This window comes from Crinia signifera, chromosome 1 (genome assembly GCF_055691185.1).
Source record: "Crinia signifera chromosome 1, ASM5569118v1, whole genome shotgun sequence".
NCBI lineage: Eukaryota > Metazoa > Chordata > Amphibia > Anura > Myobatrachidae > Crinia > Crinia signifera.
In genome coordinates this window covers 31639841-31666891 of record NC_139217.1, presented here as the reverse complement: position 1 = coordinate 31666891, position 27051 = coordinate 31639841, and the positions used below count along the sequence as shown (strand labels likewise).

The window sequence follows — 27051 nt, the reverse complement described above, 5'->3', positions numbered from 1 at the left end:
CAATCAGCTGCTCTGTATAATTTTATATTATGCAAATGATAAATGTTACTTCAGTGCTGATTGGTTGCCATGGGCCACTTCTCCTTTGGTTCACTTCTCCTCACTGCTTCATACATCTGCCCCCACTATGAGCAACAGTCACCACAGACACCCCCTAGCACCCTGCGCCACAGTACCCACTGACATCCCTAGCACCCTGCGCCACAGCTGCCACCCCCAGTACCACAGACATCCCTAGCACCCTGAACCACTTATCATACCGCATCACAACAGGGAAAACCCCCTAGTGCCACAGTTGCCACCTTCACCCTAGCACCTTGTGCCAGAGAAACCACAGACAGCACTATCACCCTGTGCACCAGCCACCACCAACCACCCTGCGTACCTTTGCCGTAGAGCCAAGCACACCCCCTAGCACTCAGGGCCACAGCCGCACGCCCTCTGGTGACTGGTAACACAGGTGAACTGCAGCCAGAGAGCCCACGCTTCCAGCCGGGCACAGAACCGGTCACTGTGGTGTATGGTCATGCAGGACAAGGCACAACCCTTCTGAGTCAGACCAAAATGCAAATCAGCCCCTCCAGCTTCTCTCATCGGTCAGGACTACTTCGGTTATATTTACAATAAAATGTAGGTCTCCTACAACAAGTGATCCTAGAGAAACATTGGTATCTCATATACATTAGGGACACTCCTTGCTGGGATCAGTAGTTCCACATCACCCCTGCAGTCAGAACTAGTATGCTCCCCGTGCCAGGGGCCATGTGTAGCTCTCAGTCGGATCTTGCCCCTCAGCCTACAGTTACTTCCTATCTCAGGCATCCCGTGTCAGGGTCTATAGCAGGCATGCCTAAACTATGGCCCTCCAGCTGTTGTGAAAGTCCCATCATGCCTTGCCACAGTTTTGGTGGGAATGCTAAAACTGTAGCAAGGCATGCTGGGATGTGTAGTATCACAACAGCTGGAGGGCCACAGTTTGGACATGCCTGGTCTATAGTCTCTTTTACAGCTAGAGGCAGAGTACAGCGCCCCCTGCAGCCAGAGCCTGCACTCAAACACAAGAAAGGTGCAAAAGGTCAGCTTGGGGTTAAATGATCCCAGAACAGGAGACAAAAGCGAGAGCCTCCAAGAGGTGGCGGTAGATAGATGAGGGGCATTAGGACCGCAAGTAGTGGTGTTGCCAATAGCAACCATTTATCATTCTAGAAAATGATAACTAGAATCCATTTAGTTGCGATGGCCCAACTTCTCCACCTGCCATTTACGTTTGCTCAATCTCCGCCTATTATCCTCGAAGATTTCTCCACACACACACCCCAAAAGCGCACCGGACTCCATGATGGATTTCAGGGATTAAAATATTTGGATATTGAAGTAAAATATCATTTCATTTTTTTTTTTCTAACCCCTTACAATAAAATAAACTGTTTGGGTTATTTCCGTGGGTCTCCGCCCTCTGCTCTGCCCCCATCCCCATGCTCTGCTGAGGGTCCCAATTGCTTGCCGGCTGGGCGCAATGTTCACCAAAAATCTGTCCACAGACCATCGGGCCAAACAATGAGGTCAAAGGGCGGAGGAGAAACCCTGGGCTGGGCAATACCATGGCTACAAAAACCGATTAACGATAAAATGTTAACGGTCCATTCATTTGCAAAGAGATTTATAAAAAAAAATCCTGGTAACTTCGCAAACATCTTGTACGCGACAAGCGAGACGCAGATCTCCTCGAGCTCCCTCCAGAACGCTGGTTGTTTTTAATGGGATACGGCCTCAGCGCTTACAGGAAACTCCAGCAAATCATTTATACGAGCTGGCTGCATTCCTCCACGAGCGGCACTCGTACTCAGATAGACTTATTAAATTCATATGCTTGAAGGCTTGTAATAAACCCACCAGCAGACATTTATTCCTGGATTACAGATCACAGGCGGTGCCCCCCAAAAAAACAACAAAACAAAAAAATACACACATTCCCCGGATGCTTCGGAGCTGGAACCAGATGATGGGCCGCAGGCGTTTAATTGGGAAGACGCGGTCTGGGCATAGTCGCTATTGTACACTGAGGAGCTGCTGTAGCAGGCTGGCACCGTCTCTGTCTCCCCTCCCCCCCCCCCCAATCAAAGAAAAAACTAACATCACCCTTAGTGTAGACTAGAAGCGCTCACAAGCAGGGCCCTCTTCCCTCGCACAGTTTTTCCTTCCCGTTCTGGACTTTGGAAGGCGCTGCAGACCCCTTGTGGCACCATATACAAAAGGATGGTATTGCTAAGACAGAGGAGACCATGGCTGCGCATACAGAAAGGATTATACACCTTCTGCACTCTCCTCTACATTTTGTGCTCTAATAGAGAAATTAAATTGGGCATGAGGTTTCACCTGCAAAAACTTGCGGTCCTTATGCCCAATTTTGGATTAAGATGTGAGCTCCCGAGGGTTGGGATCGTTTGGCCTACAGGACACCACTAGGTCGACATGCATCTAGGTCGACATGGGTGTAGGTCGACACAAGCATTAGGTTGACAGTCAAAAGGTCGACATGGGTTTTTTCACTGTTTTTTGAGCCGACATGTGCCGACAGGCTGTATTTCATGCCCTACCATCCACTAGGGCGCGGTGGGAGAATAAAATAGTGTGCCGAGTGCAGCGTGGCACCGTGCCGGAAGCATAGCAAGGGACTGCGGTGCACTTCAAACTGTGTCCATGTCGACTGTGTCGACATTCGGGTCAAAAACCAGTGAAAACCCCCATGTTGACCTTTTGACTGTCGACCTAGACACAGCCAACCTAGGGCTTGTGTCGACCTAATGTCCTGTCGACCAAAACCCATGCAGATCTACACCCATGTCGACCCAATGCTTGTTGACCAACATACTGTAGACCAAATGACCGTGTTCCGCTCCCGATACCCATGGTATTCAATTAACCCTGAAGTGATTCTGCAGTCTCTGACCGCCGACAGCACTTCCGCAATTGCTCTCCAGAAAGCGTGCCTGGAGGGGAACTTTATTACCACTTGCCGCTGTGCCGATTGGTTTCACAGTCGGTACAGAAGGACTCCTTCGCAATCACAGCAGGACACTAGTTGCAGGAGGGAACCAGGACTTGCTCGGTCCTTACTTTTGTTCCGGACATCCTTTGCTAAGGAACAGCCTGCGCAGCAATCTGGACTGCTCTCCCACATACAAGACCCACGTCTTCCCCATCTCAGGAGAATATGGAGTCATAATGTGAACGTGATGGAGGAAGTACCCGGCAATGGGGGCAGAACTGCAACTGCTGACAAAACCCAGAGCCGGGACTTCTCCTATTGAGACTCGCAGTAACGTCATTGTACAGGGATTGGTTGCAGTTCTGCATTTCTACTTTGTGTAAGAGACAAAACTTCCTGCACACGATGCCGGTATGAGGCCACGTTGTCCCAGCTCATGTACAGAGATCCACCTACTATCAGGTTATGGAACGTTCCCGGCCGATACGCTCGTCCGTGGTTATTTTCTGCATAACTAGACCACGGGTTCTCAAACTCGGTCCCCAGGACCCCACACAGTGCATGTATTGCAGGTCTCCTCACATAATCACAAGTGAAGTCATTAGCTCCACCTGTGGATCTATTAAAATGTGTCAGTCAGTAATGAGTGCACCTGTGTACCTTCTGGGTGACCTGGAAAACGGGAACTGTGTGGGGTCCTGAGGACCGCGTTTGAGAACCCCTGCACTAGACAATGTGTACCCAACACAACCTCGTTAGTGAGGCGATCCAGCATTGTCAAGTCCGTTAACACAGCGACAGCGAGTGCACTTCTCACATATGTAACACTTTGCACACTGAGATGCTGCTTCTTATTATTGCAACACATTTTAAAACACAAGAGAGAGAGTGGTATCCAATTACCTGCGCTCACTGATCACAGGTAATCGCCTAGGGTTACCCAAGTAGCCTCGATAAGCAGGTGACGCAAAATTCAGGTAAATAAATACAGGGTACACACGGTGAGTTACGCACTATTTTTCTATTCGATTCTCCTTATAGAAGTAAATAGAATAGAAAATCGAATGGGCATGGAATGGTTTTTCTACATTCGATGCAGCTTCAATCCCAATACGTGCTCCTGTGTAGTGTAAATTGAATAGAAAAATGGTCTTGGCAGGCAACACTGTATAGTACAGATCTGTACTACAGTATATAGTCTACCCCCCCCCCCCCTTGCTGCTGCTGCTACTTCTCACCTTGGGGTGGCGGGGTTGTGCTGGCCCGGGGGGTCATATGCTTCCAACATGAACCTTAGGAATGTTGGAGACCCACCTGAAGAGGTCACCTGGCCGTGGCGGGCAGACCCATATTTTTAGGCCAAAAATTATGCTGAGAAACTCATTTTACTCAATGTTAAATTAAAATTCTGATTACTAGTTCATGCTGGTTATTGATATTCTAAATTAAAAAAAAACACACAACCAAGATGACCCCACTCAGCCGCATTACACAGGAAAATAATAAAGGAAACTTTAGTGCACATTTCTGCCGCAGCTTCTGGCCTCGCGGTACACAGGAAGTCTGAGAACCGCTCACCCTACAATTAACCTGCAATCTCCCTGCTTATCCACCTGCTGCTGTGCTGTGAGGCGACGTCACAGGCACGGAATTAATTAGGCTTTGTTGACTTCCAATGATTAAATTATTGCAGGTATAAAGTTTCTCAAGTGGCGCTGACAAGATAGGAGAAGTTTTGGCAAAGAGCAACGTCAAGTACAAAGAACCTGTTGTGCCCCGAACCTGGCTATCAATCAAGGTAGATCACAGGGGGGGTTAAGTGTTCCCAAAAGCTAAGTGTCACATAACAGCCTGGGGAGGCGGCCTCATCATAAAAGACAACTAATAACTGGGTAATTAGCTGGACAGACTCAAAATAACACAAACATATCAGGGGAAGGGTCACAATACACAGCCAGGAGAAGACCAGGTTTACTTTGCTACCTAGATGCATCCTTCTATGAATAGCACTGTTGTGCTCATTCTAACACCCTGCATCAATGCTGAAATACAGTCCACACTGTGCTAGAAGTCACGACAGCAGAGAGCAACGCCCCCAGGCAGGGAAGAGGAACCGCACAGGTTTTTAAAGATGCAGGGGGCTAAAATGATCACTAATGCTGGGATGGGGAGAGTGTTCAGTCTGCTTGGGGTGGGAGAGGAGGGGGGGGGGGGGGGGGGGTAGGAACATTACTCTGACCCTCCTGTTATTAGCAGCATTCAGAAGTGATAATATAACACTGACGTACAGAACGGGAAGCCGCTACATTGTCCCTTTTCCTCGCCTCTCACTTCTGCAACACTCCATAGATAAATCTGAATATTCCAATTCCGTATTCATTACCAGATGAGGCTCGGTAAGGAGTATTGCTAAGGTAATAGGCTAACGTGCACTTGGTAACAGGTTTATTTAAAATATCATTAAGTCGAGTGAATGATGTTGCTTGGAACCTGATTGCAATTATAGAGAAGTGAATGAATGAATGAGTCTGGCATCTAGGAGACGGCAGGGAATTGCGCGATCTCGACATCGCGCCACGCAGAGAAAAGGAACGGCAGATGGATGATTAATCGTCAGGAGAGTAAAGCCGGGGACTTGTAAGTTCCATCATCCAACGTTAGATGATAGAACTTATCTAACATTCTTCTGAGGATAAAGTCTTTATAGAATGCGATAAGCCATAATGGAAGTCAGCACTCCAAAAGCTCCGCTGCCTAACACACGGACTATATATAAAGTCTAACTACTCCTCACCTCTATGAGGTGAAGTACAGAAAATGACCACTAGAGGCCACTCGACAGACCAAAATTACTTTGCAATTTTTGCTGAGACACTGATTTGTTCCAGACTTGTTGGATATGGAGAGAGGGAGCTGTAATGAGAGAGATTGGGGGTAGGAGAAGATAGGGACTGGGCATAGGTAAACGCAGGTAGGGGGGGTTCTGGTTGACCAGAAACCCCCTTCATCTTGGCATGTGCCAAGTGGTACACTGGGCTACTGCTCATGCCCAGTTTACCAACTTCTTCTACCACATTTACTGTATGTGTGGATCTGAGCCCTCAAACATCGCAATGGACCAGAGAGCAGCTGCCAGGAGGAAGAGACAGGAGCCTCACCATGAAGTGGGAGATTGTGAGCTCAGAAAGTGCAGTACTGTTTCGATTATGTTTGTGTATTTATTATATGTTTAACCTTTTCCTGATCACTTATCGAAATTTAATGTTTGAAATAGCCTGTACTATAAACCATTTGTACTGTTAAATGTTAATATTGTATTCCATACAGTGTCCAGTGTATAAAATGACCAATATTCAGGGCTGATACCGACTCCCCCAGACTCCCGTACTTACTCCAATGTGCTGCAGAGCGGGAGATTTTGGATTACATTTGGAAAGTTTGTGGGCTAAAAACTGTCACAGCTGAAAGTGAAATTGACATCGCCGAAGCCGTCATTATGACAGGCTTTTAACTAGTGTAATATAGAACACAACAAAATTGAAAAATAATGCAGTGTAAATTAATATTAAAGGGCTTCTGTCACCGCAGGGAAGGCGTAGTAAGAGAATAGAGGTTCCACTTCTGGCAGCCACAATACGCCCTCACTAGGTGCTCCGACTCTCCCTGTGTGTACACAGCATTAGATATATACAGGCATGTTGTGATATAGCTTAAATCTTCAGATCCATTGCTTTTTATTTATACCCCTTTCACACTGCACTTGTTGAACGGTATATTGCCGTTTTTTTCCATTTCAACACGTTTAATGCTGCAGTGGGTATTTCAAAACGTTTAAAAAGCAGAGTCCTACACGTTTCAGAGCCGTTTTTTATGCAGTGAGAATGGCTCTGAAACGGTATTTAGCAAAATCAACAGATTACAGACCTGTGATAGGCTCGCTGCCTTGAAATGTGTTCAGGGGATTAAACGGGTTGACTGATGTGAACGGTATTTAAAACGGTAATCTACTGCAATGTGAAGGCTCAGGCCAGTTTTAAATACCGTTTAAAAATACCGGTTTTTAAAACGTTTAGGTAGTGTGAAAGTGGTATTAGTGGTAATTTTCTCTGGGACTTCCAGTATTGTATTAGACTGGACTATTGAATGTTATGGGAAAATAAATCATCACATAATGGGGTACTGGATGGGATATTTTCAGATCGGTGATAAGTGTGATCAGATGATGTAAAACAGATCACAGTATGTGACAAACATGAATGCATCCATTAGCACGTGTACCAGTGAGGGATCTCCTGGTCATACTGTAGGTACAGTGGCACTCCCTCGTTGCTGGTACAGCTCTGGACGTGAGGTAATCATTCCCTGGATGTCCGTTTATTTCACGCGTCGGTACAATGCAGACATTCACAGAGCTCACTCGCTGCTCACAGCAGAACAAGAAACTTGGAACTTCGGAGAGTTTCGGGTTATGTAATATTACAATATACAGACATGTGATCTACTAAGTAGAATGCATGGCGCTTGGGGATTCTATACATTCTGCATAATGTCATTGGGAAAGTCCCCAGTTTGCACCTATACCCTCCCACGTCTCATTGTTAAGTGGCGGGTGCTCCTCACAGCGTCAAATCTGCCGTTGCTTTATGCTGGCCATACACTACTGCGATGAATCGCAGCGGTGTATGGCCATCCGATCCCCCACTAACCGCCCAGGAAGCTTGCTGTCCTTGGTCATGTGATGTACAGCATACGATCCCTGTTTCCCCGTGGCCGGGGTGGGGGTCCGAGTCGGAAGTCCAACACACACGGAACCGAGCATCAGACCCGATGGAACATCACACTCATCCGATTTGGGACGATTTCTCTGCCCGATACGTCAGGAATGTGTGAAATCGTCCCAAGTCACTGTAGTGTATGGGGGCCTTAAATTGGGGGGGGGGTTCCCCTGTCACACAAATATCTTGGAAACTTACACAGTGATGTATAAGGCTACAACACCCGGCAGTGGAATAATGGTGGTTACCATATAAACTCGAGTATAAGCCTACTCTACATTTTTTATGCCGAAAAAGCCCCCCCTCGGCTTATACTCGAGTGAGGGTCCCACTTGCATCAATAAGTTTTCCCAGTTTTTAGTTGTAAAATTCGGTGCCTTGGCTTATACTCGGGTCGACTTATACTCGAGTATATACAGTATGTTCCAAAGTCAGTTTAACAGGTCGCCCATTTTTTCTAAATTCCAAATTCTAAAACGTTAACATCCCCATCGCACTGTTCTTAATCCCCACAAAGTGCACCCAGAGTGTAGTGCGGGGGGGGTGAGACGTGTAGTTTCACAAAGCAGAAACAGGGACTGCCTGCAGTAAGTTATCCGCTCCCGGTGTCAAAACGTACCGGGAATGGACGCGTCACCAGGCGCGCTCTGTATAGACAGCTACTAGTGACCGCAGCATTTGGTCCCACAAAGTTTTCTATCTGTGTAACTCCAGGATCCTGGGACATCCTGGCTGCAGCATTACGTCCACCTACACTTAGCCCCAGGCTACGGTGAGGTGGTTGTAGGATGAGAGGGGACAGATGTATTATATCCTGGTGGAGTGACAAAGTGGAAGGTAATAACACACCAACCAATCAGCTCCTAACTATCGCATTGCAGTCTGGGTTTGAAAAATGATGGTTGGGGGCTGACTGGCTGCTGCAATATCACTTCACCAGGCTTAATCCATCTGCCCCAAGGTACCACTGATCTGTGCTGCACGGAGCGGGCAGCCCTGTGTTCCAGCAGCACAGCTGTTCCCAGAGACAATGTCTCCCTCCTGTGTTACAGAGGCTTGGTGGGAAGCAGCGTGCGGGACACAGCAGCACTGCAGACACACACAGAGGGAAGCCGCCGCTGTCTGTATCAGCACCCACACATCTCGTGCCCTCTCTGTGCTCTGTAACCCTGAGTGACCGGTACAGTAAGAACTTCCTGATCCTTCACAGGTACACTTAATCCCGACCTGTCAGATGCATTATGCATCCATTATGCCAATGTATTATTAACGCAGCACTACCGATTACAAGCACGCCAGGGTGCTGGCAATAGGGGGTGGGGTGGCAGGCACGTGTCACCTGCCCATCAACCCTGCAGCAATAAGCCAAACAGCTATGAACTCTGTGCCTGCCACCGCTATCTCCCCGGCAGGATCTCAGCACAGAGCCCATTACTTTTGGAGCGCTGCCTTGCATTATACAATAACACCAATACCCAGCAACTAAATACACAACGAGGGAGTCGGAGAACAGGGATTTTGTTCCCTCGGCCATCTCAAATAATCCAAAGATCAAAGGAATCCAATTAAAGAACAAGTGCACACTCCGAAAGCGATGTGCTTCCAAGGCTGCGGAGCCTGGTGCTATTAATAATCATAGTCAATGGAGGAATACTGCAAGGCTGGGAGCAGGAGCTGGCTCCGAAAATCATCATCATCATCTCATGCTACCAAACACCGCAACCGCCGGTCTACCCGTTCGTCCCCTGCGTGGCAGGAACCCTCATCGCTCACCGGACCAATGTGTTGCGCTCGCCTCTCGGATCACGATGCAAAGCACCAAGGTCTCCGCGCAAGGTGTTGCAACAATTATAATTAGGACCCATCTGCAAATATTCTCTGCAACCCACCAATGCAATTGTTGCATATTAAATAAATAAATATAAATATAGTTAACTCACCTTTCTGGACAGTGAGCCGGCCCGGAGGGAGGAGGCGGCGCAGGAGAATGGTAGCGACGGTATAGGTTACGCCGGCTGCCACAGACAAGTAAAAAACTTGGTGGATGGAAAAGAACACTTGAAATTAAGGGTCCACAGTGGTGCTGGGGTGGGGGGGCGTCCCTGACCAGCGCTCCATTGGTGTGCAGGGAGATGAGGTGGAGTCAGAGCAGGGAATAACACGCGTCTGTTGCCAGCCCCGACCAGTGACCAGGAAGAAGGGGAGGGAGGGCTGGGGATACGGTGACAATATAGAATAATAAAAACACATTGGAGCAGTCAGAGCCAGGAACTCAGAGAAAGGCACATTCCAGGGACAGCTCGTCTGACTGTCGCGGCTTCCACAGAGGATGCGGGAGAGAGCAGGAGCCAGGCGAGTCGTGTGCCCGCAGAGTGCGTGAGTACGGAGAGGAGCAGAGGCAGCAGGCTGTTACCAGGGGGTACGGGCACCCCAGCCTGCGGGGAGGGGCAGCACAGTGACAGACGGCTACACCACGGAAAGATGGAGCTGCCCATTGCTGTGCACAGGGGAGACTGGCAGCATCGCAGGTAACCAGACCTAGAGTACACATCACAGAGCGGAGCCATTGGCGTGCTATCGGCATGCTGGTATAATAGGGACAGCAGGGGACAAATCCCAGAGGCCTAATAGATGGCAGTCACCGTGTTGCAGCAGCGCTGTTGGCATCTAGCTTCATAACACATTACCTGCCCCAGACAGGTGCTCGCAGGGCACAGGTACAGGCAGGTACCCCAAAACAGGCAACTCTTATTTACCCGCATGGCTTTATTTATTTCACTGACTTTTCAATGTTTTTTGGAAACCTTTCTGTTTTGTCTATTTATTTATTTACAGTTTCTTATATTGCGCTTTACAATTGGAGACAACAGTGATTAAACAAACTGGGTAGACACAAACTGACATGGAGGTAGGAGGGCCCTGCTCGCAAGCTTACAATCTATAGGATTTGTCTAGCAGAACATTTTTCTATGGGCTCTTTAGGAAGATTTCTGCCTCCCCACAGGTATAACGGAGGGGAACCTTTGCCAGTGTTTGTGTGCATTGGCATGAAAGAGACCAGGGAGAGGTTGGCATAATTTACTAACCTAAAAACAAGAATATGCTTAAAATAAAAAAACCTCTCGGACCGAAGCATAAAGACACAGACAGCGAGGGGCTGCCCCCATAGGCACGGATTATAGCGCTGTCCTCTACAGAACGGACACAATGGGGGGGGGGGGGGGGGCAGCAGAAATGCCGGCAAAGTCATGCCCAATCTGCAGGTTCAGCAATGCACCTGGGAGCTAAGATTGGTTTAACCCAGTGATAACTAACCTTGACACTCCAGCTGTTGTTAAACTACACATCCCAGCACGCTCTGAATCAGATTGAGCATGGTCAGACTGAAGCAGAGCATGCTGGGATATGTAGTTCAACAACAGCTGGAGTGTCAAGTTAACCATAACTGGTTTAGCCAGTAGATCCCAGGAACTTTGCACGGAACTAGGGAACGACCGGGGAAGCAGGAGGCACCACCCTCAGCCCCTCCAAGCAGCTACAAAGTGCCTCAAACCTCAGTGACCTCACTAGTTGACCCAAAAGGATTACTTCACAGCTAGTTTTATGCTCTGACACCAGTTCCCTGCGCGGATAAGTTCCAGAACTACAACACAGAGGGGTGTGAGGAGGAGGAGGAGAGAAGGGGGGCTTGATCTGCAGCCACAAAAAACAGGAGCGCCCGCAGGGGGTCCTGCAATATAAGGGCCGTGCTCGGGCGTGAGTGTAGCTGCGAGTAAGTAAAGATAAAAATATACATTGTGCAGATGTGGCCGGTAATTAGATCAAGGTGTCGATAAACGGACAGCTGCAAAATGACCAAGAAATGGGCGCTCGGCCCTTGCAGGGCAGGGCAGCGCGCAATGCGGGTCAGTGCGGCGGTATAGTGTAATTGGGGTGTGTGGAGGACACAGATCTATTTCAGTACATCTCGCGTGGGGCCTGTAATTAGCCACAGTGCACAGAGAGATGGGTTACCTCCATGGAACATGACAGTCTTGGGAGACAATGTGGCTCATTGTGTGCCCAGCGGTCTGGGATGACGTTTTCTAACCAGCTGGGACTACAAACGCCAGCATGCCCTGCCAGCCTGATCAGTTCTCGAGCATGCACTGTAAATAAATTATAGATCCGTCTTAATGGGACGGGACAGATTATATAGCAAGGTTGGAGGTTCTTCATTCTGCCACGGAAACACCCTGGGTGCCCCTATGCCAGGCATGGGCAAACTATGGCCCATCCAGCTGTTGTAAAACTACAAGTCACATTATGCCTTGCCACAGTTTTGCTATAAGGCAATGCTAAAACTATGGCAATGCATGCTGGGATGTGTAGTGCCACAACACAGCACACAGGGATGACAGATGACAGGATTGTTTTGACACCCCAGATGTCAGGGTCGTGCTGCCTGCTGAGGTTATGGAGGCCGGATCTTCCTGTCAGCTTCCCTTTGACATAACCCTTTTCTGTTCCCCCGTCTCTCTGGTTCTACTACACGTGCACCGGGCCCACAGCACTCCGTTCTCTCTGCAAATCAGCAGCACACCACAGCATACAGAGCTGGGCTATTTAAAGATGCAACACTTCCTGTGCTGGGTTTCACTGGACGGAGCAGATATGCACAAAGCACACAGGGGATTATTCTGGGTTAGAAGCAAAGCCAAAAAGAGAGAAAGTGACTGTGCACCTTGGTAATACCAGGCTGCGCTGCAGATGGGGCAGATGTAACATGTGCAGAGAGATTTGGCTGGGCAGTGTCCAAACTCAAAACTAAATGGCTGTGTAAAAATGGGAGCTGCCCGGAAGGGGTGGGCTGCATGCAAAAGCAGACAGTTGTTGCCCTGCATGCAAAACAATATATTTATATTCACTAGGGATGGCCAGTGAGTGATTGCATGTGGGATGTCATCAATGGGAGGCACTGGGTATAGATCATTTGGTTGACCATAAATTGGTCGACATGGGTCTAGGTCGACATGGAGTTTTTCACTGTTTTGACCCAAATGTCGACACAGTTGACATGGGCACAGGATAAAGCACACTGCTTCACTCGCAATGCTTCGGGCACTATTTTATTCTCCCACCAAGCCCTAGTGGATGGTAGGTCATTAAATACTGCCTGTCGACACATGTCGGCTCAAAAAAAACACATGTCAACCTAATGCTTGTGTCGACCGTGTCCTATGTCGACCTTTGAGCATGTCAACCTAATAACTGTTGAACTAATAACTGTAGACCTAATAACCGTATCCCGAGGCACCGATACAGAGAAAAGCCATCACCATGGCTGTGGTTTGCGCAATAGTTATAAACCATTGACATCGATGGTACAATCTTTGATGGACATCACTAGGGAGGCCAATCCCAGGCTATTTTTATCAATTCAGGGTTTCAGGATTGAAAAAGCGTCCTTCGGCGAGAGGATACAGTGGAGCAGGCAGGTGGAGGTATCAGCAAAGAGCAGGTAGGTGGACGTGGCGGGGGGGGGGGGGGGCTACACGTGTCAACCTTAAGACCGAGGGTCAGATGCACTAAGCTTCAAAAGTGATAATAATGAGAGTGATAAACAACCAGCCAATCAGCTCCTGTCTGACATTTTTCAAACCCAGCCTGTAACATGGCAGGTAGGAGCTGATTGGTTGGTGCATCTGGCCCCGAATCCCTAATGTGACACCTCCCTGAATGATAAAGTGCCAGGCTGCCATTCTATACTGCTTGGCACCAGATGGGAGAGGTATCAAACCTTAGAGAGAGATACAGTAGAGAGGTGTAAAGATGTTGTGTGTGCGCCCAGAAACGTCAGACTAGTCCCACCGATAAATCCAGGATATCAGCATCAGCCATGGCACAAGCTGCTGCCCCAGTCTGTATACACCTAGGAGACACGGGCGTAGTGCGGCCCATGGGCACAGAACACATCCTGTGTGTGCACCAGAGCCTGCCATCTCTGACCCTATGCACACACCTGACATCTATGCACATGCCCGGGTGACTTTCCCTTCCTCCTACACAATGGTGACAAGGTTTGGGCTCTGCCACGGCTGCCAGCGGGTGGATTCAGCTCAAGCACACTTACATTGCAGTACACACATATATTATGCATGCACATCTCTAGCTGTTGTGGAACTACATCTCCCAGCATGCTTCCTCTGATGTTTATACCACACTTCCCGTTATTACAAAGGCCGGCAAGCCTGCAGTGACGGATCCACAAAAAGGACACAAGACTACACTGCAATCATGTATACAATGCCCTCCCAGCTGCCCAGTTACACAGCACGTCATGCCTGGCATAGGATGGTGGGCACGTACCCACTCTCCGCCGCACAGTCCTCACACAACGCACAAGGGCACTTATCTGGAAACGTTTTGTGTGCCCCAATAGAACTAGAACTCCCATCTCAGTAAATACAGGCCTATGACTGCTAACAGATACATTAGTATATAATAACTCCTAACTGCCATGTTATGGGCAGTGTTCAAAAAATGACAGGACCTGATTGGCTGGTACTTTACACATTCTCGCTCAATAAATCTAGTGGTCACGTTTGGCTGTTCCGGCACGGCGCTGCACCCTGCACGGTTGTAAAGTGGTGAAATGGGCCCTGAACTAATCAGGCCGTCCTGCTAACGCAGCCTATCACATGCCAGCAGGGAAAACAGATGCTGTGCGCATCCATGCCCATTCAGGGTAGAGCACAGACGTGCTGGGCTTGTCCCCAAGAGTGACAAATTGGGGACAAGCACCATTCTTTGCTGGCCACGCCCTTTCAAGGAGTGCGCCCGTTAAAAGCTACCCCCAAGTTAGTACAAAACAAACATCGGTCCTGTAGAGAACACATTTGTTCTAGATGTACACACAAAGGGGGCAATTCAGACCAGCTCGTAGCGGCCCGAATTTGCTCCCCTGTCCGACGTTTGGGGTTTGCGCATGGGTGAATATGTGCATGTGCGTACCCCCTTTTCGGCCATCTCCATCCAAGATAAAAAACAAAGTACAGGAATCCCAAAACCAAAATATAAAAAAAAAAAAAAAAATTAGGTTTTCAGAATATATCGGGTTTTGGGTTGTTTTTTTTTGTTCCCACCCGTTCTCCCTCACCTTTACCACCCGTGCAATGCATCCTTGGGATGGGGGATGCCACTAAAGAGGAATCCGATGACCGTCACGGACACCAGGGAACACTGTGGACGGCCAGGGGATCAGGTGAGTATGTTGTGAGACCGCGTCTGCTCGCCATGCTTCGGGCATGGTGACTCGCCACACTATATAAAATCAACTCCATGCGTAGTTGGATAGTAGGGGTATGAAAAAATGGGGTGCATTTAACATGGGGGCCCAGATAATACATAAGTGTGTGTGTGTGTATATATATATATATATATATATATATATATATATATATATATATATATATATATATATATATATATATATATATATATATATATTTTTTTTTTTCCAGGCAGAAAACGTCTTAAGGTTCAACGTTCGAGCAAAACAATTATTCTGAATCAGGCCTAAAATATATGACCAATTGTGGGACCAATAACAAGACAATTGAATAAATAGTGGATTACCGGTGTTGAAATGCTGCAGCCTGTAGTCCGTGACAGACGGTAAAGGCCACACGTGCACCATTGCTGGGGATTTCTGCAGGTGTGTGTCGTGTCCCCCCCCCCCCAGATTCTTATACTAAGGGGGGGGGGGGGGGGGGACACACGACACCTATTATTGTACACATAAAGCGCACAGATAAATACGTGGGATGATACACAGAAACATCAGAATGGCTGCAGTGAGGGAGATCACCACAGAATGTCGGGCCCGGAGCGAGTGTTTGCAACTGCAGCGAACACACAAACCCGTGGCCTCGTTTGGTGGCTAGGTGTTTGCCGTCCAGGGGAACTGAGACCCCTTTATTGCTGCAGCCGGCCGGCCGGATGAATGGGCGCTCTGTTTATAAGAAACTCCAATTCACCTCCCTGTTATTGCTGCATCAGCTCAGGGGGCACCGTGACCATACGCTGTGCCAGTGTGTTACAGGGGCGGACAATGGGAAAGACACTGGATGTGTATTCTATGATTGGTTGCTATTGCAAACAATCAGAATCCTGTCTAATATCTTCTAGAGCCTCGATGGCTGACCTGGACACTCCAGATGTTTTTAAAACTACACATCCCAGCATGCTCTGCTTCAGAAACTATTTTGGCCATGCCAAATCTGATGCAGAGCATGCTGGGATGTGTAGTTCAACAACAGCTAGAGTGTCAAGGTTAGCCAAGAAAGGTTCTAGAGGGTGCTAAATAAGAAGTACTTTCTGGAAAGTTCTGTGTAACATGTAGGCACCATATAAAGCCACTGGCACCGTAGTAGCCACGTATGCAGTAAAAAAGTCACAAGAAGGCGTGCTTCCAGATTAAAGATGTCTGAAGGCGCATAGCCTGAGAAACCATGTAATAAATGTTCTAGCGACAAAATGAATAGAAAAGATGGTCAGAACGTCTAGTAGGGCTATATTTACTAAAATGAGAGTTCTATTGAAGATGGGGATGTTGCAATTAGCAACCAGATTATTATTGGAAAATGCCAGTTAGGAGATGACTGGATGCTACCTTATCTCCTTCCACGGCTCAGAACACAGGGGTAGATGTATGAAGCAGTGAGAAGAGAGCCAGAGGAGAAGTGGCCCATGGCAACCAATCAGCTAACATCTATCATTTGCATAATATAACATTATATAGAGCAGCTGATTGGTTGCCAGAGGAGAAGTGGCCCATGGCAACCAATCAGCACTGCAGTAACATCTATCATTTGCATAATATAAAATTAGAGCAGCTGATTGGTTGCCATGGGCCACTCCTCCTCTGGCTCACTTCTCCCTTATCACTGCTTCATACATATACCCCACTATATCCCCTATTAAACGGGCGCATACACACTATTGCCAATTTTTTGGAAGAAGCCAATCAATCCTACCAGTAAGTTTTTTTTGGAGCTTGGCAGAACACCTGTACAAACACGGGGAGAACATACAAACTCCAAACATGACAAGGAATTGCACTAATGTCCTCCACATTGTAAGAAAGGAATGTTAAACCCACGCCCTCACACTAATGATTGGGGCAATCCACTGTCTTTAGATGGCCCGCGCACTTAGCCCTCTTCATACGAAAGAGCTTCATCATGAAAACCAAGGAACACTCAAAGTCAAGATGAGCTAAGTCTTCAATAATGCTCACAGCATATTGGCTTAATGCGCATGTGGGCAGGGCGCTTTCTCCAGGGTGAATTGCCCCAGAGTGTCTCGCACAGAGTATTGGATTCATTTTCTTATACGACAGCACATGCCTCAATGAATTCCCACCAGGGCATTCTGGCTGGGGGTGAGAATTCTGAAAATACAGCAAAGTGTGACTCCATGATGTAAGAAAATAATATGTGATAGAAAGCTTCATAGGCCGCCGTCTTCAGGGACGGTTACCATGGTCACCAGGTGAGCATGTCAGGCAGGTAAGTGTAACACGCAGACACACTGTGTGCTATTACAGACGCTCACTTGGGATTCAGACCCCCGCGGGACACCAGAATCTGTCAACAGGCTGCAAAATATCTTTAGGAGAACAATCTTACAGACTCTTCCTGGAATAAAATGCTTTAAACCCATTACGCAAATTTGCAGGACTAAGGCAGACTTCACTTGTTAGTGTAATGTTTGGGTAAAAAACTTTCCAGAGCACACTGATGCTGCTTTCCCACTGCAGACCAGTTTAAAGTACTGGTAATCTTAAATGGTATTTAAAACGGTATTAGCATTCCCACTGCAGCAGATTACAATTTTAAATACCATTTAAGTACCATTCCCACTGCAGTGAACCGTGTAAAATGTAGAGTGCCTAACCCCCCCCCCCCCCAAGTGTAAAGAGTGCCTAATCCCTCCCCCCCCCCCAAGTGTAAAGAGTGCCTAACCCCCGTACCTGCCCTGTGCCCCCACCTCCCCTCCCCTTGTACTTACCTGCACGGGGATGCAGGGCAGCGGGGAGGCAGCGGGGGTCCATGCAGGGTACAGGCAGTCCCAGTGCCTGATGAGAACTAGTAGTTCTCACTTTGCGCATATGTAATGAGTACACGTGCATACTAATGAGCCGCTCATTACATTTGCGCATATGTAATGAGCGGCTCTTTATTATGCACGTGCACTCATTACACATGCACAAAGTGAGAACTACTAGGTCTCATCAGGCACTGGGACTGCCTGGAGGCTAAATAACGTGGAGTTAGATCTGTGTGAGTTATTTTGTTTCTGTGCAGGGTAAATACTGGCTGCATTAGGTTTACACTGCAATTTCAACACACCCCACCCAAATTTAACGCTCTCTGCACGTTACATCTGCCCCACCTGCAGTGCACATGGTTTTGCCCATTTTGAGACCAAGTTTGTACTGCGATCAGATCTGAATAAGGGCCAATGATTTACAGGGTATGTTAAAAGTCTGAACATCTCTACAAGTCACCCAACAATCCATTGGCCCGGTCAGCAATAACAATCGGACTATCTATCCCATCTTCATTCCCAACTCCTCAGGTACAAGGCATCCTGGCTTATGCATTCCTCCCAACATGACCCATGGCCAGGAGGGACACTATGCTCTGCTCCTGGACTTTCCTCTTCATGTACGATTGCCATCAGCTGTTTTTGAACAGGTTAACTAATAAGAAAGGTGCTGCACCACAGGTGATGGCAATCATTAATTAGGAGGAAAGTCCAGGAGCAGAGCATGGTGTCCCTCCTGGAGAGGGTCATGTTGGGAGATATGCACATGTCCCCAAGTTACAGACAGTCACAGATCACTGCGTAGGATAAATCTGCAGATTAGCAGCAGGTAAATCCGGTCTGTCCCATACACAATTCATGGCTGCTTCTCTTTCATGTCCCAGCCTATACTAAATTATGCTCATTTTAATCGCGATGCAGTCAATTTACCTACAGCCAAAACATAGATGGTCAAAACGCCACCCACCAATGACTGCCGATCAAAATACAGACATGTTTAAAATGCTGACGCTCGATCAAAGGTGGGCCCTCTTCCCTCCTGCCGTCTAAGCCCTCTTCTCTTCACACTCTCCCAAACTCAATCACTCAGTGACCATCTTTGGCCACCAGCCCCTAGTAGTACGTTGGTCGAGTCCGTACTACTTACACTTAAGCTGTAATGTGTATTGAACCGTGGCATTAATTTTACCTGTACTCTATTTCTGTTATTTACTGTAATGTTAAGTTTTTGTCTCCCTGTACTGTTCCTTTGTACGGCGCTGCAAAACACTTGTGGCGCCTTATAAATAAAATAATAATAATACTGAACTCTATTGTGTAACCATTGCGGCTCTCACAATTGTGGCAAGGCAGGACCAGCATACAGGAACGACCCATTATAAACACACCATACCCATAATCTATACGCTTCCCTACCCACAATTTATATGCCACTATTTATACCCCATGTACACCCTAACCAGTAATGACAGGAAAAGGTGCATATTTTGCAAAACTGGACGTCTATCGGTACCTGCAACCCATTGCAACAATGGAGAATTAAATCCCAACAGATCAACAACAACAGCCTGATCATCACTAGTCTGTAAATAAACCAATTATTAACCCTTAACGTCAGCTCACAGCCTACAGAACAAGCGGACCCCCCCCCCCTGTATCAAGAGGAGCGGCGGAAGATGTTTGAAGTCACAGCATAACTTAATTAAGTGATTATGCTGACGACGGACAATGTTCTCCTTCAGTAAACCCATCGCATTATTTTTCTAATTTTTTTAAATAGTTCCACAAAAGTTTGGTGGCAACGCCGTCATTACTGCCGTAGCCGCCTGTGTGATGAGGACACAGAATCATTTCCCACAAGCAGAGAAAACGTCCTTCGTAGGACAAGACTGAGACGGCTCCATAACAAACTTGTCCAGGCGGTAATGAGATTTGGCAAACAATTAGGATGCAATGATTATATCATTCAGACGAATGTGTCAGACCGCTAGTAATGCGATTGGTACAGCGCGCCGTCCTCCTGGGTACAGACTGGTGACTGATGATGTGGAGGGAGCCCCATCTCTGACTAGGGGGCCAGTTGGCATTTCAACTTGGGTGCAAATTGTTTTAACGCACCCTAAAGTTCTGGGGATGACACAAAAAGTACCGTTCGGGTGGCACAAAGGGTCACGTTTCGCACATTTCTGTCTGCCACTACAGGAAATGAAAAACAGAAATAATGTAAGCGTGCTCCCCGGCAGAGGTAATGGAATAACTACCAGCGGGCAAGATAACAACTGACTAGTCCCCTAAGGCTGCAGGGCCTGAGGACATAAGAGACATTGGGGCAGATGTATTAAGCCTGGTACAGTGATGATAAAGTGGGAGGTGATAATGCACCAGCCAATCAGCTGTTTGAAAACTGATTGATTGGTGGTTTGTTGTAACCTCTCACTTTATCACTTTAGCAGGCTTATTGTGGGGTTTTTATCAAAACTTGGAGACACATTAAAAAAAACTAATTAGCTCCTAACTGCCATGGTAGAGGCCGTGGAAGCAGATTTACTAAGCTTTAAAATGTAAAAGTGGGAAAAGACAAAGTACCCGTCAATTAGCTCCTAACCGTCATGTCACAGGCTGTAAGAGCAGATGTACTTAAGAGAGATAAAGTACCAACCAATCAGCTCCTAAGGACCATGTTACACTCTGTGGGAGCAGATGCACCAACCGTTAAAGTGGGAGAGAAATGAAGTAGTGGCCCCCAACTGTCCGCTTGTGGTTTTTCATGACAGTTAGGGGCCATTTGGCTGGTACTTTAGCTATCTATAAGCATGATAAATCTTACCTACTGGATACAAAAACTCAAAAACAGCAAATTCCTGTAAATCAGGACTGGGCTTCCAAATCAGCAGAGACTAGTGAAGATCGATTTACTAAAATCTAAAAAATAAATACAAAAATAAGAATATATAAATAATAATACTACAATTACAGGGGACGATTATAGTGACAAATCACATTGTAGCTATCAGATATATAATACAGTCTCAAAAAGAATAGAATCTAGATCCGCATTGGTTGCTAAGAGCAATTCCTTCCCTCTTCCTTTTTAAGTTAAAAAGTTTAGGAAAATTGAATTCCCAAGTTCTATTGGAGATGGGATGACAGCAACCAATCAGATGTTACCTATTCAAGTAGAATCTCATTAGTTGTTATGGGCGACATCCCATCCAATCATAGTAATCAAATTCAATTGGGTGAAAAGTGGCCAAATTGCACAGTACCTGGCATTCAGGAGAATCGCGCTACCACAGGTCACGGTCCCTTACAGGTCTGCGCCCTATATATGCATACCTGTATGTACCTCACCTCTAACCACAACCTATATGCTGTAAGCCGGCCATGAATTTGCATGGCAGGGGAAATGCAAATAATCAGTCTCTCGCTGTCATTCCTCCGTAAACAGGGACTTGCCCAGAAGCTCTCATGCAATAGTAAATAGCATCCTGAAGCCAGTGCTGGCACTGAGGGAGCCTGTGAAATGGATGAGTCAGCGTTTGTGTCCCAACGTTCCAGAGACGGAATTCTTTCTTCAGCGATATCCACAATGTCCCATATACTGTCGCAGGAATATGCAGTGTAATATATATGCACTATGATTATTTCTCCAGGGAATAGCAACACTACAGCAGTGTCGCTGCAACTAATGGAACTGGTCAGTTACTGCCAGATAAATAAAAAAAACAAATTATATAATGTTAAAACGAATGTGAACACCCACCAGATACACCCAACAGGTCTGTATCTGAAGCTGCAAACCAATTGATCAACTGCAGCCAGTCTGCAGAGATCGCAGACAATGTACCTACCGAACGGGTTTCCAGTAGAAGCTCGCTGGACGGGGAGGACAGATTGCACTGCCGAGCTGTGCATGGCTGCAGTAAAGATTCTGATTTTCCTGTCTGTCTGGTAAAGTTTATCAGAAATGGGGACGAACGTGCTAGGAGCCCCATCTCTGGCCAGTCTGTTCTGGTTCCTAATTGTCCAGGGCTACTTTTCTGGATTAAAGCAGAATACTCTTTGACAAATCATGTCAAAAGCGCACCCTAAAAAAGGTACCACATACCACCACATGCAGAACACAAGTATGTGCACAAGCATCACTGTCACTATTACTGGCTCAGGGCCAAGCCCAATGTATGTTGTTTGCAAATTGTGTTCTATTTCTGTTTCATCCACAGGGGACGCTGGAGTTCAGCACTATGGGGTATAGAGCGGTGATTAAGGAGACAGGCGCTTTACATTTTAAAAGCTACGGAATAGCCCAGGAAAACATTTTTCCAGTGTCCCATTAAGGCTGGACTACAACTCCAAGAAGGACAAAAGAGTTATATCAATAAAAAATAATAACAATCATTTAGGATATTTATCAAAACTTGGAGAGAGAGCGGAGAAGCTGCCCCTATTGAATAATAAGCTTCTAATGTTGGGTACATGCAAGGACGACATGTCAGCAGGCCCGCCGTCATGTCGTCAGAACCGCCGATTCAGGCAATTATACGCAGTTTTTACCGTTCGGCCAATCAATATGCCGCCCTTACGTCACAGCTTGGCAGGAATTTAAGCTTGCCCAGTCCAGCTGTGTCAGCGGTCATTACAGGGGGTGTAAAGTCAGTCGGCGGGCTGCCCACACATACGGCCAGATGTGTCGATACACCTCCGTTTAAAGTGCACCCAACTTTAATGGCGTCTGACAATCAGATCGGTCGGTATGAGCGAGGCTTGATACACCTGATCTATACAGCTGTCCAGTACAGATTTTAACACCTTAGCCCATGGGTCCTCAAACTGCGGCCCACCAGATGTTGTGAAGCTACAAATCCCAGCATGCCTTGCCACAGTTTTGCTATAAGGGAGTGTTAAAACTGTGGCAAGGCATGCTGGGATTTGTAGTTTCACAACATCTGGAGGGCCGCAGTTTGAGGACCCATGCCTTAGCCTCTTAGCATGCACGGACCATGAAAGGTTTCCCCCTGGGGACCCTGACCCTACACCCCCACCCTCTCAAACATGTGACAAACATGTTTACGTTGGATCCTCTTTGGCAGCTCTTCCTTACAAGTCAATGTCTGTAACAGGAAATATCACTTTCCCTGCACACTGGACAGAAATTAGATAACATATCGCTCATTTAAAAAATACATCTACAGGCTCGCGACCTCGGCACACGTGTAAACAGACCTAGTACATTCTAAGTTCTGCCAACTTTACCACATAGCAGCACACAAAGGTCATGGAGAGATATTGCGCTCACCCTGTGGTGCCCATCTCCCCAGACCATCACACGCTCGTACAGTACCCTGGCAAAGACATTGCTGGCATCTCTCAGGGGTACCCACTGTATATACGTTAATACAACTATAACCTCCCGCCCATATCTTGCACTTGCCTACTGTACTTTCAACATGCATAAGGTCAACTCAGAAAACGTTGACACAATTATATAGAGGCTGGCGACTCCATCCCTCTAATGCTGCCACCCATCACCTCCTGGGAGATAGATAATGGGCGCTATTTGCACAATCTCTGACCCAGCTGGTTCCTGGAGGAAATCTGCATTATTCTTAATAATATAACGAGGAAGGGAATGCCAGGGGCAATTTAGCTCATTTTAAAGTTTCACATTGCAGAAAGAGCTCTCATCCAGAACAGCGCATTCCGGATAACAGGTCCCACACCTGTGCATTATAAGCAGCTTGGTATTCATAACTGGCACTAGAATATTCCGTCCAGCAGCGAGGGATTGCTGGGGCTGTGTAATATGCTGCTGTGGCAATACCAGCACAAGACATAGATGTATGACTCAACGAGATGTTCCCATCCACGGAATCTAATGCTGATAAGGGCAAAGGATACGGATTCGAGTATTACTATCTGGCTGCCGCACAACCACAGAAACAAGGTCACACAAATACAGAATCGCTCCTGATGGAGCTCACGGGCACAGAATCTATGCACTGACCCACTGGCTGATGGGCACAGAATATCTATGCACTGACCGATGGGCACAGAAGATCTATGCACTGACTGATGGGCACAGAATATCTATGCACTGACCCACTGAGTGATGGGCACAGAAGATCTATGCACTGACCGATGGGCACAGAATATCTATGCACTGACCCACTGGCTGATGGGCACAGAATATCTATGCACTGACCGATGGGCACAGAATATCTATACACTGACCCACTGACTGATGGGCACAGAATATCTATGCACTGACCCACTGGCTGATGGGCACAGAATATCTATGCACTGACCGATGGGCACAGAATATCTATGCACTGACCCACCGACTAATGGGCACAGAATATCTATGCACTGACCGATGGGCACAGAATATCTATGCACTGACCGATGGGCACAGAATATCTATGCACTGACCCACTGAGTGATGGGCACAGAATATCTATGCACTGACCCACTGAGTGATGGGCACAGAATATCTATGCACTGACCCACTGAGTGATGGGCACAGAATATCTATGCACTGACCCACTGAGTGATGGGCACAGAATATCTATGCACTGACCCACTGAGTGATGGGCACAGAATATCTATGCACTGACTGATGGGCACAGAATATCTATGCACTGACCCACTGACTGATGGGCACAGAATATCTATGCACTGACTGATGGGCACAGAATATCTATGCACTGACCCACTGACTGATGGGCACAGAATATCTATGCACTGACTGATGGGCACAGAATATCTATGCACTGACTGATGGGCACAGAATATCTATGCACTGACCCACTGACTGATGGGCACAGAATATCTATGCACTGACCCACTGACTGATGGGCACAGAATATCTATGCACTGACTGATGGGCACAGAATATCTATGCACTGACCCACTGACTGATGGGCACAGAATATCTATGCACTGACTGATGGGCACAGAATATCTATGCATTGACCCACCGATTGGTCACGGGCACAGGGCACGGAACCAGGAAACATGATCTATGATAACAAGAAGCAGATTCCAGTGCACAACGAGGGCATGCATTCTGTAACTACAGACATATACACATACACTACTATATACTGTATACAGCATCCCGCGGTATGAAGACCACATACACAGGGCATGCATTCTGTAACTACAGACATATACACATACACTACTATATACTGTATACAGCATCCCGCGGTATGAAGACCACATACACAGGGCATGCATTCTGTAACTACAGACATATACACATACACTACTATATACTGTATACAGCATCCCGCGGTATGAAGACCACATACACAGGGCATGCATTCTGTAACTACAGACATATACACATACACTACTATATACTGTATACAGCATCCCGCGGTATGAAGACCACATACACAGGGCATGCATTCTGTAACTACAGACATATACACATACACTACTATATACTGTATACAGCATCCCGCGGTATGAAGACCACATACACAGGGCATGCATTCTGTAACTACAGACATATACACATACACTACTATATACTGTATACAGCATCCCGCGGTATGAAGACCACATACACAGGGCATGTGTGGGGGAACGCAGTATACACATCCAGCACATGCTTCCAGTAACAGTCTGCGGTACCCGTGTGTGCAGATTATGCCAGTGCACCCCACACACTACATATTTGCACTGCTAATGTCATGCCATAATCTCCAGCAAGCGTTACACACATATACGTATAATACAGTATGTATACCATCCCAGTACTGTCAGTCATGGCACATACTGCATGCCCGCTACATACATACACCGCTAATACAGTACACAATCAGTCCCAGCCCCTGGCACATACTACATGTGTGTTACATGTATGAACTGCTAATATTTCCTGTAAAATAATCCCCTGGACATCCAAGACATGCTAAATACATATACCTTTACTGTATGTAAACTATACCCTAACTTTTAGTCTCAGCTAATCCTACATGCCATTTACATACATGTAGTGTATGTATAATTAATGCAGACTATACCCTTACCTCCAACACTAGCTACATACATGTACTGGTCATATTATATACAGACTATCCCCTTACTTTCAACACATGCTACATACAGGTACTGGTAATACTTTATACAGACTATACCATTACCTCCAACACATGCTACATACATGTACTGGTAATACTTTATACCTCCAACACATGTTACATGTGTAATACTCTACAAGATACACCCATGCTACATGGCAGTGACAGATGTGTGCTGTAGGGCTCCCGGTACATGCCAGTGACACATGTGTGCTGTGGGGCTCCTGGTACATGCCAGTGACACATGTGTGCTGTGGGGCTCCCGGTACATGCCAGTGACACATGTGTGCTGTGGGGCTCCCTGTACATGCCAGTGACACATGTGTGCTGTGGGGCTCCCGGTACATGCCAGTGACACATGTGTGCTGTGGGGCTCCCGGTACATGCCAGTGACACATGTGTGCTGTGGGGCTCCCGGTACATGCCAGTGACACATGTGTGCTGTGGGGCTCCCGGTACATGCCAGTGACACATGTGTGCTGTGGGGCTCCCGGTACATGTCAGTGACACATGTGTGCTGTGGGGCTCCCGGTACATGCCAGTGACACATGTGTGCTGTGGGGCTCCCGGTACATGCCAGTGACACATGTGTGCTGTGGGGCTCCCGGTACATGCCAGTGACTTGGGCTGGAATCTGATGCAATAGGAGACTCTCATCCCGGCAGCAGCAGGAGCCCCGGCACGGCGGGCGGAAGGGGCCCGGGGCCCCGCACTCACACTCACCGCATGGCTGGAGGTGGAACACCCGTCTCGCTGCCATCTCTGCCGCCCGCTGCGCCCGCTCTCTCGCGCTCTCACCCCATCTTCACCATCTTCTTACTTTTAAGTTTTTTTTTTTTTCTTTCGCAGGAGGATCCGCTCATCAGCCAAACCCAGCTCTCCCCCTCCTCCCTCCCCCGGCTCCCCCGCCCCTCCCCCGGCTCACCCTCCCCCCGCCACCCGGAGCCGCCTGTGTGTGTGTGTGTGTGTGTGTGTGCCGCCCGGAGACTGGGGACTCGGGAGGGGGCACCGCACAGCCCAGAGCGAGGGGGGTGCACCGGTCCTACTGCCTGGTATACAGCCCAGAGCGAGGGGGGTGCACCGGTCCTACTGCCTGCTATACAGC

The 27051-nt window shown here is 47.5% G+C and overlaps 1 protein-coding gene across 1 annotated transcript in view; it reads right to left on the bottom strand.

Moving 5' to 3' along the window:
- The window catches only part of SLC4A11 (solute carrier family 4 member 11), a 97319-nt gene extending 70497 nt beyond the window's left edge, over positions 1 to 26822 (bottom strand). Inside the window, 1 exon segment of the mRNA XM_083185923.1 lies at positions 26670 to 26822. Coding sequence (XP_083042049.1) covers positions 26670 to 26706 — 37 coding nt within the window. The 5' untranslated portion in view covers positions 26707 to 26822.
- Between the last annotated feature and the right edge of the window lie 229 nt (positions 26823 to 27051).